This window comes from Leptodactylus fuscus, chromosome 2 (assembly GCF_031893055.1).
Source record: "Leptodactylus fuscus isolate aLepFus1 chromosome 2, aLepFus1.hap2, whole genome shotgun sequence".
Taxonomy (NCBI): Eukaryota; Metazoa; Chordata; class Amphibia; order Anura; family Leptodactylidae; genus Leptodactylus; species Leptodactylus fuscus.
Window position 1 is genome coordinate 212,262,151 of NC_134266.1, and position 12,831 is coordinate 212,274,981.

At 42.0% G+C, this 12,831-nt stretch overlaps 1 protein-coding gene across 1 annotated transcript in view; it reads left to right on the forward strand.

Annotated features, from left to right (window-relative positions):
• Positions 1 to 4,968, forward strand: part of CCDC122 (coiled-coil domain containing 122) — a 49,017-nt gene extending 44,049 nt beyond the window's left edge. The window contains exons 5-6 of the mRNA XM_075263134.1: positions 164 to 280; positions 4,819 to 4,968. Coding sequence (XP_075119235.1) covers positions 164 to 280; positions 4,819 to 4,968 — 267 coding nt within the window. The remainder of the gene's footprint in view (positions 1 to 163; positions 281 to 4,818) is intronic.
• Positions 4,969 to 12,831: the final 7,863 nt, after the last annotated feature.

Genomic DNA, 12,831 nt, shown 5'->3' on the forward strand with positions numbered 1-12,831 from the left:
TGTTAAATATTATTATTTATCTCTAGGCTTAGTTCCCTTTAACATAATTGTCAGTTATGTAAGCCATTTAATGAGAGCACTGGGTAGTTATTGGCTGTGACTGAGATCCGTTTATAGTCATAAAATAATTCCTACAACATTAATTATCATTCTGTATCTACAGCAAGAAGTATTATATATAACTGAACAAATCAAAGCAATAACAGAGTGTATCAATGCAAAAAAGAAGATCTATGAAGAGGAGTTGGAAAGACATGCTGTGCTCAGAAAAGAGATAGAGGCAAGTAATAGCACATCCGTCTAGAAATAATATATGATAACATAACTGTTACATATTTGTAGTTGATGTAAATTATAGCAATGGTTCTTAAAGGGTTATTCCCACATCGCATACTCACCAGTCTTCACTGCTGTAAAATCTTCTTTCTTCCTGGTTTCTTGCATCATTTGGTGGGTGGGGTTTCACATGCAACCTGCCTTTTAGCTCTGCCCCCAAATTAGCGTGTAGCTCCGCCCACCACATAGCGTGATCCTATGGGGTGGCTGAAGGGCCTGTGATGTCATCAAAGGTCCTTAAACACTACATGCACAATATTGGACTATGAAGTACAGGCAGGAGCAACTCCATTCTGTGTTACATGCAGAGACTGCCTGTCTCTGTCATAATGAACACAATTGAATTAGCTAGCCTGATAACTGGGAGAACAGAAGATGTTCAGAAATGAAAGCAGCTCCTCTCCCCTATCTGAGTGCAGGACCTAGGTCACGTGGTGCAGACAAAGGAATAGCTAGAAACACAGGCTCGCTCCCGTACACTTAGCCCCTCCTCCCTCCCCCCTGAGAGCAGCAGATACATCACTTGACTTTTGAGCAGATAAGTCAAGGGCTGTGGCAACAATGAATTGAATAAAGTAAGATAGTGGACATACAAAGCAGTTTTGCTGAAGCAGTGTATTTAGGAAAAGTCTTACATCCACATTAACAAGCAGTATAGATAGGATCCTTGTGATGGGACAACCCCTTTAACCTCGGTGTTGGTACTGTGGACACCTGCCAGGGGTTCCACAACAATTCAGGGGGAAATGACCGCATGTCCTCTTGAATTTCATAAGCATACTTAGGATGCCAATATAGTTGTATAGAATGGTAGAGCAGGAAGCCTTTAGCTAAGTACCAGGAGGCGACTGAGGAGCACTACTAACTGCCTGGGGGGCCATTGGGGACCACTATTAGGTGACTGTGAGCCACTTGGGAGCATTAGCAAGTGTCTGGGGACCACTGAGGAACATTATTATGTATCTGAGGACCACTGTGGAGCATACTTATGTGTCTGGGCAACTGGGGAACATTATAAAGTGGACACATTTGGGAGCATATTATGTATGTGAGGGCCACTGGGAGGATTATAGGATCTCTGGGGGCTGCTGTGGAGCATTATAAGGTGTTGGGCTGCTGGGGTACCATATATTGCATGTTGGGCCACTGGGAGCATGATACTATGTGGGGTTACAAAGGGAGAATGGTGATGATGAAAGATGAACTTTAATATGTGCTTGGTGGAAAGTATAGAATGGTGTAGCTTTGAGGGTGAATTCACTCTGTGCGGTTGTGATGCAGTTACAATTGCATCAAAATTGCATTAAAAAAATGAATGCAGTTTTGATGTGGTTTTCGGTGAGGTTTTTTAAATTTCCAAGAGAAAGGGTGCCTTCACACGGTGTAGCACACTGCCCCTTTAGACACATATACACGTAATCATTCGGAGGCTTTTTTACCTATTGATTTCAATGGGTAGCGCGCGTATATTGGCACCCATTGAAATCAATGGGCTCTGTTTTGAAGCGCCGCGCTCGGACACGTGTATACGTGTCTAAAGGAGCGGCGCACTATGCCGTGTGAAGGCACCCAAACAAATATATTTTCTCCATTTATCTCCATAGAAGCTGCCACTTTCTAAATGGAGCAACCCCTTATCCAACCAAAAAATACTTTGAGCAAATATTTCAGTGAGGATGCCTTTGAAAAGACTACACATTAGACATATAGAATACAGCTCTGCGTTTGCTGCATCACTGGACTGCACCAAGCACGAGCATGAGACTTGTAAGATACATTATAGTGTGGGCGATCACACTAAAGTCATGTCAGAATTAAATAATGCACATTACAATACACAGCGATATCACAGTACAGGATAATCCACAAAATAATGTCACAGAACAGGATAATATACACAGTGATGTCACAGTACAGGAATAATATGCACAGTGACATCATAATACAGAAATAGTGCCAGGGCAACACGGTGGCTCAGTGGTTAGCATTGCAGTCTTGTAGCACTGGAGTCCTAGGTTCGAATCCTGCCAAGGACAACATCTGTAAGGAGTTTGAATGTTCTCTCTGTGTTTGCATGGATTTCATCCCATAGGGAAAAATGTCCATTGTGAGCCCTGTATTGGCTCACAATCTACATAAAAGAAGAAAAGAAAGAAATAGTGCCCATCATAACACAGGGCACACATAAAAACATCGCTGTGTACTCTGTGACAGCACAGCAATTAAGAAAGTAATTATAATGATGCCATATTAAGACCTTATGATGTCACAATAAAGTAATGGAGACAAATAGTTGTCACTTATTGTACCCTGGGTCTCTTTGGAAGTGGGCCCTCTTGGGCCCCATAGCAACTGCTATGTCTACTACCCTCGTAGTTACACTTATGGTTGGAAGGCTTCTCCACACATACACAGTGAGCCTATCCAGGGCATGAAAATTCCCACATGGGAAATAACCAGATGTAGTTGCTGCTGTCAACACCAGCAGAAGCATGTGGGGTTGTACATTGGCTAAAATTGTTACTATCACCACTGCCACCATCCTCTTCATCTGATATCACCTTGTCACCTGTCTTGATTGCCAGGTCCTAGCCACAAAAGAATCATCATCAACAATGTCATTGTCTTCCCTGTTTTTTTTTTTTTCTAACACTTGATGGTTATGGGATTCCTGCACATTTTCAGAATTTCCACCTCCAGATTCCCTCTAGCTCCTCTACCAGAACAACTACCACTAGTAGTACCACCCTGCCACTACTACCTCCACTACCAACACTCATGTCTTCCTCCTCTGATTACGGACAATGCTGATTGTTCTCATCCAGCTCATCAAAAAGAGGAGGAAGATTGCTCTGACTAGTAGAAATAGATTCCTCAGCAAGTGCCTCATCACTACCATCATTCTTGTCATTGAAGAATATGAAGGAGACATGGTTGATAGCCCAGAAAGGCCCTTCAAATTATGTGTTATGTAGGTGAAGGAGGAACACACAGAAGCCTGACTGAAAATCTTATTATTCTCGGATGCAATATTGCTTGCATGAGTGTTTCCACACCCCTTTCCTTTGGTCATCTGCTGTGTGGGAATTTTTTTGTACATTGGTAAATGATAAATCTATGGCAACATGCAAGATCTGCAAGCAGGAGCTTAGCCTATTCCCTGCCCTGTTTTTACCAGTCATTTTTTACTGCACACTGCTTACTTTTAGTGATAGTGATCAAGAATTTTGATACTATATGTATGTCTAACACGCCATCACACTGTGTTTTGGGTGAGCAGAACAGAAAAAGATCATTAAATAACCGGAGTTCTTTTTTTCTTTCATATTAGTGCAGGCTGTTAGACTGTATATTTGGTAAACAACAAAATAAAGCTTAAATAATGGATTTTTTTTTTATTTGCGGAGGCGGAATCAGTACTTTTCTGTTAGAACATCAGTTTGTATGTATTTAATGAAAAATATAACCTGTTGCCCCCGAAAAAACCATAACAAAAGATTATTTTACCAGCAGGAACTGCAGGACTGACAGTAAAAAAATATATTTAAGCGTATAAAGCAAAACAGATATGCTCCCTAACTCCTATCTATTATTTCTATACTAAACTATTGCTCGCAATTTTAATTTTTAAATTTTTATTATGTTAGCTGCAAAGGTCCTGCAGCTAACATATTGGTGGCAGATCCCATAAGTAACATTCAGAGGTCTTGTAGAGTTTGTTTTGGTGGCACAAGGGGACCTGCATGCTCTTAGGCAGGTAGTTTCAATGTTATGGCTAAGGGTTAGTTCACATCTGCGTTGGTATTCCGTCTAGGGGAGTCCACATTCGGATCCCCTCGAACAGAATACCAAACCCAATTGCGCTGTGCAGGAAAAGCACAAAGACCCCATAGAATATATTGGGGTCCGTGTGCTTGCCGCCAGATCTCTGCAGGGATCATGCAGACAAGAAAATAGTTCACAATCTACTTTCCTGTCCACATATTGTGTGCGGGCAGCGCACGGCAAGTAAACGGACGCCATTATAGTCAATGGGGTCCATGTGCTTTTACTGAACAGTGCTTGAAATTGCGTTTGTTATTCCGTTCAGGGGGTCCCCATGCGGACCCCCTTGAACGGAATACAAATGCAGATTTGAATGAGGGGTTATGTAAGTATATATTCTACCTCAAGAGGAAAAGGAGTGTTAAAAACAAAGGTGGGGATAATTTCTAATTTGTCACAGGTTCTGCAGATATACACTTTAGCAAAAATAAATAAAGCCATAATTGTTTAATGAAATAAGAAAGATCTAAAAAATACCGTAAATACAAATATTCCTGATAGTTGAAATTACCATTTACATCTTCTGGGAAACCAACTCAATGAAATTGTAATTAAACAAATATACTATTATAGTAGCTAATAAAAGAAGGCTATAAAATCATTCCTTCATAATAATGTAACTTATTTTATTATATTATTATTCCAATGAAATAACAGGTGCAGAAGAAAAGATATAATGCTGTATTAAAACGTCTCCATTCTCAGTTGAAGAATGCAGAGCTAAACAGACGACAGTATCAGTGGAATATTGAAGAGTTGAAAAAGAAAGCGTCCACTCTAAGGCAGAGTCTTGGAATGATCCAGTGACATTTTAAGCATTTATGAATGGTTACTATTTATAGCATTGTAATTGATTTACATGTTTTATAGCTAAAAATACGTTATTATTTTAATACATTGTCATTAACTTTATTTTTCAGTGCATTGAAAGAAAGCCTGTTGTATTGAAAATGCTGTCCAATCTGCAGGTAGTATTGTATAGAGCAGGAGGAGCAGAGCAGATAGATATTATAATCAATACAGGACAGTATGTCGCTGGGGGAGGGACTCCTAGAAGCACAGATAAGTATTATGCTAGGAGCCCCTCTCCTGGCATTTTGTTCAGGCCAATAAATCCGGTGCACACATAGGTGAAACTCAGCCATAACATTAGGGGTGGTCCTATCAATGACTGACACAGTCACTGTGCATATACTTTATAGCAATCCACATTCTTCTTGTAGAACATGCTGTGTGCAGTATTCAACATAACAGTATTCATTTAATTTTATTGTGTGGTGTCTCCTTTTGCATGTGAAAGCTTAGAACAGGCTGCTGTTGATAGATCTGTTATTATGGGTCCTATTATGAATGAGCTATAGCTCTGTTTGGCATCTAAACCGCTTACTGACATTTGAAATTCAGTTTACCACACAAAATACCCAAAGTATTTATATGTAAATAGAACTAGTTGAATGTTCATTTTTTAATAAATTCTGTATTCATCTACTATTTGGTTCTTGGTTTTTTACATATGCTAATTGTGTTCTGTTTGACCTTACTGTGTATTCAGTGGCTGATTCAGCCACAGAGTCAGCAGCGTGAGGTACTCTGCAAATTAGCCCCATTCGCCTAGGACAGTGAGTTAAAGCTACAGCGAAAAGCAGAAATATGGAAGAGAAATAAAACACGAAAGTCCATCTCAAATTCCTCTTCCATTTCTGCCGTGTGAACATACCTATTAGAATTGCCTAAAAGTAATTCCAAATAACAGCTGCTAGGGAAGGGAAGACAGAGACAATGAGCCCTAAACCTTGCCCCACCCAGTATCCCTACCTATTTGTCGCAACTGTCCTAATGGCAGGGACAACTGGGCGACAAACGCTACTCTAGATAAGTGATACACAGAATGGGACAAGACAAGACAGAAGAGGAGTCAGCAAGCCAAGGGTTAAACCAAAGAGACAAAAAAGTACCAAATCACATGGACATGTTCCTTATGAGGTTGCGAATGGTCTCCTGAGAGATTTCCTACCAAACTGGACTAAGGCATCTGCCAACTCCTGGACAGTGTGTGGTGCAACTTGACATGCTGGAGGCACTACAAGGAGACAGGCCAGTACACCAGGAGACGTGGAGGGGGCTGTAGGAGGGCAACAACTCAGAAGCAGGACCGCTACCTCCGCCTTTGTGCAAGGAGGAAAAGGAGGAGCTCTGCCAGAGCCCTGAGCAAAATGACCTCCAGCAGGCCACAAATGTACATGTGCCTGCACAAACGGTTACAAACCGACTCCATGAAGATGGTATGAAGGCCTGGCGTCCACAGATGTTGGTTGTGCTCACAGCCCAACACCGTGCAAGACACTTGGCATTTGCCACAGAACACCAGGCAACTTTGCCACTGCCGCCCTGTTGTAGGGAGGTTATACAGGCACTTGTAGACCACACACACTACTGAGCCTCATTTTCACGTTTTAAGCACATTACATTAAAGTTGGATCAGTCTGTAGTGTGTTTTTCCACTTTAGTTTTGGGGGTGACTCCAAATTCAGGCCTCCATTGGTTAATAAATTAGATTTCCATTGATGATTTTTGTGTGATTTTGTAGTCATCACATTTAACTTTGTACAGAACAAAGTATTCAATGAGAATATTTCATTCATTCAGATCTAGGATGTGTTATTTAAGTGTTCTCTTTATTTTTTTGAGCAGTGTATATATATATATATATATATATATATATATATATATATATATATATATATATATATATATATATATAGCCAGGGTCTGGGGTTGCTAGGTGGGGTGGCATAGACACACAAATCCAGTTTCTTTAACTCCAAAACAAAGGTAGAGGTCATTTTCACTCAAAAAGTTAGTGTAGCATCAAAATACAAAATTAATTCCCTACCCGGCTAGGCTCTAACTAAACATAGAATAGGTTACCTCACCTAGGATAACAGAAATCAAAAGCCAGTTGAATCAATCAGGACACAGCTCCAAAAATATGACCTCTCTCTGTCAGCTCTCCAGCCAAGCTCTGCCATCAATCTGCTGCTGGAGCAACTTCTTAAGCTCCTTGACGAAGAGACTCTCTGCAGCTGAGTCGCTGTTGGAACATCCCCAAAGTGTGAACTGGAGGGGGGTGGAATGACAGGTCCCACTACCAACCTACCTGTCATTCCTAAAAATCCAGCCCAATACTGAGAATTTACCAAAATGCTCAGCAGACGAAAGTTGTCTGCTGAGAACAAACACTCCTGAAGTTTTCTCATCTCACCCACCTTAGTAGTCTGGGTGAGATATACACCCCCTCCATTACCTGACCAGCCATCAGCTTACTATATATATATATATATATATATATATATATATATATATATATATATATATTACAGTATGTTTGGTGTCAGAGTTATTTATCCCTTGTATGCCAGTTTTCTGGTTTTGCACAAAACAATTTTGGCTTTTCAAAACTGCTCCACCTTCACTACTTGCCCAGAAAGGGCATATTTAATGTTTATCACTATATTTGCTGAAGTTCTCTAATTTCTGTAGCTTCTTTATATCAATATAATAAAAAGTAAATTGGAAAAAAAGACGAGAAGGAGGAAATGAGCTTGATAAGTGGAGAAAGAAGTATTTTTCTTTGACAAGTTAGTTTCCAAAATGTCTTGAATTTGCTTATACTATTTATTTATGTAAAGTTTGTTAAGAAGTAAGTGACTGTTTAAAGCTCAGATCACATTCTCGCAGTATATGCTTGTAATACAATGTACTTCTATGATAACCTGAAATAAGTGTTCAAGATATTTTTATCTTATAGATTTTATGGAAAACTCACATCTTTAGAAGTTTGATATGTAGGCAGAATTTATAAGGGGTTTCTAGGTTAATGGATATTGATGTCCTGTCCTAATATAATGGTGTCACATAAAAACAGAGGGAACTAAGAATAAAGGAGTGACATCTGACTCATATACTAGTACAGGCACTTGGGAATTCCCACACTGACAAATATGCAAAACAAAAATATTATCTAAGAAGGAGTGACTTCATACTGATACTGCAACAATGAATGGACCTGGACCTATATGTAGAATATTATTTCATATTTCTATTTGCACTTTGCGGGTCTTTGGAATTAATACTTTAATTTCCAGTCAAATCCATCCATTACTATTGTACATCTTGTAGACCTAGAGCTGCTTTTTGACAACCATACTTTTAGCCAAAAATAAGAATTAAAAAAGGGTCAAAGCTTTCACTTTCCCCTCTCTTTTTATTCTTCTTCTCCTTTTGGTGAAAAAACTGAGCACAAAGTCAACCAAGCCATTTACTACAGACTATGTTAAAATCTATATATTTATAAAGTGCCATCAATTTCTGCAATTCTTTGGGCCAATATACAGTATAATACTATTTATTTATAGTCCTATGTACTGTTACAGTATGCTAAATGACAGCATTGTGCAGGGGGAACTTCAACTTCCGTATGTGGTGGGGTATCGTGGTATGGATGCAATTCACATATGATCTCTTATGCTAAGTAAAAATCCATGGACCAGAATATATGATATATATAACAAACTAAAACTTACAGATCCCCAAAATTAAAAATGAATCTGCCGTTATGGTAGAGTAAAGCTGTATAAATATTTTTAGCAATTAGAGATAGGTATTGACATGTACAGAGATAACCTTGTGTTGAATGGCTCCCCGTGTAGTATCATCATTTTGCATCTCCATCTACCATATGTTGAACTTTCAGTATATAAAAAACCCAACCAGACCGTGCCTGTTTGATGACCACCATCATATAGTATAAAGTATAACAGTTGTCTAAATAATAATGCTAAAGAACAGTGCAACCACTATCATACACTGCAAGAGCAATATACTGCACATCGCATAAGTAGCAGGGTCATACAGTCATATAGGAAAATACCATACAATACAATTTTTATACCAATATACAAAGACCAACTCCACATATAATCTTATAACAGCAGATAATTAATATTAAAATACATGGTGGTCACAAACCTTAGGTGCTAGGCCATTTAAAGCAGAGAACTTTAGCAGCGGCATCTGACTTGTCCTGGTTGTACCCACAAAAAGCAGCACTGGGTTACTAGCATACCTATTGCACAGGGACGTAAGTACCGGGGTAGCAGCGGTAGTGGCTGCTACAGGTCCTGGGACATTAGGGGGCCCGGCTCTTGCTAGATTATTTTTTTTAATAGGCCGTTACGGGCCCTATTTACTTATCGATCTTGGCTCCTGTTCTCAGCCACTGGGATTGGTAAGTAAGGTGGCGGGCCCGCAACCCCATAATCAAACCCCCAAGTATAATGATCGGAGGGCCAAGAGAGGTGAAGGAACATAAAAAACACTGTTGCTTACTGCTCCTGGGCTCCGGCAGATTTCGGGCCTACTTGGTGTCATCCCAGATGTCACATGGATCGGACTTGCGTCCTTATGCGTCATGACACAAACCTGGCTCAAGTGATGTCTCTTCCATCATTTAAGATGGCCGACATCAGCGAGGAGTGTGCTGGTGCCTAGGAGAGGTAAGTAAGTGTTTTTTTATGTTTGTATCCTCCCCTGGGTCTCTAATTATTATACTCTGGGGCCATGTCAAATGTTCGCCTTGGGGCCCCGCCATTATTAATTACGCCACTTCTTCTATATAGGGAAGAGACCACATAATATTGCTAGATTCCACCACTGTTTTTTCCAACACAAAAAGGAACCCCATTACTGGATCTGTGGGGACTACTATGGCTATAGTTTTGTTCATACAGAGCAGATTCATCAAGTGAAGTCATGTTAAAGTGTACTTTGAAAGTAATGTCACTGCAAAGGAATAACGTACACAGTGATGCTAGTATCACACCTGCACTTTGGTCTCTGTTCATTGGGGACCTGAAAAACATGAATCCAAACCGCTTAAAAAGTGGTTACCTGCAGAAACCCATGGACCCCACAGACTATAATGGGAGCTGCTTAGTTTCCACCTGAAAAATGCATTTTTTCAAGCGGAATGAGGGACGGAATTCCTGAACGGAAACCGAACACTGATGTGAATCCAGCCTGATCTTGCTTAGCAGGTATATGGCAGACAGCAGTGTTGCGACTACAGAAAAAGCATTACAATATAGGCATTATAAAACAGCACACTGAAGTCACCACATACCTGGGTAACACATTGACGCTAACTTCACATCTGCATTGTCCTATCTGTCATACTCGTCTGTCGCAGGAACAAAGCAACAGAAAAATGACATATCTTAGATATGAGACATAGCAATGGATCTAAGGGACCCCATTGACTATAATGCAGTCTGTTTGGAGTCAGTCAGGTGTGTTATTTTTCCTAAAATTGTCAGAAGATAAAGTCAAGCTTGCAGAACTTTTTCCTCCAGTGATTTTCGATGGACACTGCGATGAAGACCTTGAAACAAGACTTCAGTGCCGATGTGAATGTTCGTACATATGTCATGGACAGGACACGTGGATAACAAACATGTTAATGTCAGGACACTGTCACATCAGAGGGATAATAATCAAAATAATGCTACACCACAATGCTAAGGCACATTACCATGACCATCCACATAGTTGTGACAGTACATGAAAGTGTGTAGACTAAGGAGCCATTTACGTTATGTTTTTTAGCATCCGTTTAGAGCAGGGGTCCTCAAACTGCGGCCTGCGGGCCACATGCGGCCCACCAAGCACTTCTATCTGGCCCCGCCGACAACGCTGGCAGGCGTGCATTTATAATGAAGCTCCTGGAGAGCCCGGGCCCAGGCCATGGAGCGCACTTCACTTTACCTATTGGAGGGCACTGCTTCCGATGTCTGTGCGACCTGCTCTGCCTCCGGCCCACTGTTTAAAAAGTTTGAGGACCCCTGGTTTAGAGGATCTGTTTAATGGATGCAGAAAAATGGATAAAGGAATGAAAATAGATGGCCACTGACATTTTTAATTTTTGGATACAAAAGCATAATATACCACAATTTTGTATCCAATAAAATGGGCAGATATGGATGACCATGGAATTGCATTTGTTTTAATCAGTTTTAAGTATCTCCTAAACAAATGCTAGTAAGAACATCATGTAAATGACTCCTAATAGCACAAAATCAGGATAATAATATTAAAAATAGTGGTATTACAATTTGTAATATATAGTGAAAAATTTTATTTCTCTGCTCAGGCAATTGAACTCTGTGTCTGGGCAGCTATATATTATACTAGCTATAACCCGCGACTACGCTGTCCCCTCACCCTTGCGCGATCCACCTGCAGCGCGGCCCGTGGCTCCCCACAGCCCTTTTCTTGCGGCCAGCGTGGTCACCTCCCACAGCATCGTGGGCTGGGACCCCACGGCCCCGCTGCTGCACCTCCGGCCCTCCGCTTCCCCCCAACTGCGCCCCTGGCTCTCCCTTTATCCCCCACCCGTGTCCTCGTCAGCCCCCTGTTCCCATTTAGAGTTACAGTCATCTCCTACATCTACCCCTTCCCCCCAGCATCACCCACCCGTGACCTTGGTTACCCTCCCCCCCCTTTCCACATGTGCTATCTGGCCCCCCCACTTGCCTTCTGCCCTGTGGTGTGAAACCCAACCCCCCCGGCCCCCTCTCTAACCCCTACCACCAGCACCTCCCCTAAACCAGCAACCCCCGCCCCATGGCCCCTACCGATCACTCGTGCCCCCCACCCCTCTCCCCCTTAAGCAAGCCGGCGATCCCTGTTCCCGCAACACTCACCATGTAGATGCTGGGGAGCTGTGTGTCCTTTCCGTGTGTGCGGTCCTTTCCGTGCTGTGTGTGTTCCCAGTCGCACAGTTCAAGGGTAGGTGCGGCTGGGCTTGTTCGGGCTGGGTGCGCTGCTGCATGCGACGCCGGCCTGAGGCAATGTATGGCCGGGCGGCATGTCAGCTGCGTTCGGAAGCATGCGGGCAGCCGCCATGTTGAGCGAGGAGTCCCTGCACGCTGGCCACGCCCAAAATTTGGCGCCAACCTATGGGGCACTGTGCTGGCTCCCTATCCCGCCCACAAACTGCCATGCACCAATAGAAGTGGCGTCTAACTACCTGCGCTGACGTCATGCCCGGACCGACAGTGGAGCAGGCGACAACTTTAGAGAGTCGCGGTGGCGTTTTGGGGTGAGTGAGACATTTTTAAAGTAGCCTATTCCTATTCCTGGCCAATATGTAGGTGTGTGTGTGAAATTTCTAGGAAATCCATTCAGCCGTTCGAGTGTGATTGAGGAACAAACATACAAACATCCAAACTCACAAACTTTCACATTAAGGCGGGTGAAAATACTATGGGTAAAACAGTAGTTGATGAACGCCCCTCAGCATGACTTAAAAACCTCTTAAGGCCCCTTGTATCTGTTGGCCGCTGGCTGTGATTGAACAGCACGGACGTCATGGATGGCACACAGATGTATTCTGTGTTCCACCTGCGCACTGGCTGTGCTTCCATGGCTCCATTCAAATGAATAGGAGGCACGGAAGCACTGCTGCAAAACTGGACAGAAATAAGACCTGTCCTGAGTTTTGCGATCCAGACTTTCAGCCGCAGTTGGGACTGTGTATTCACAGTCGTGTGCATGGGCTGACAAAAATTAAAGGGTTAGTGTGCTATCCAGGAAAAACCCGGAGCGCACACT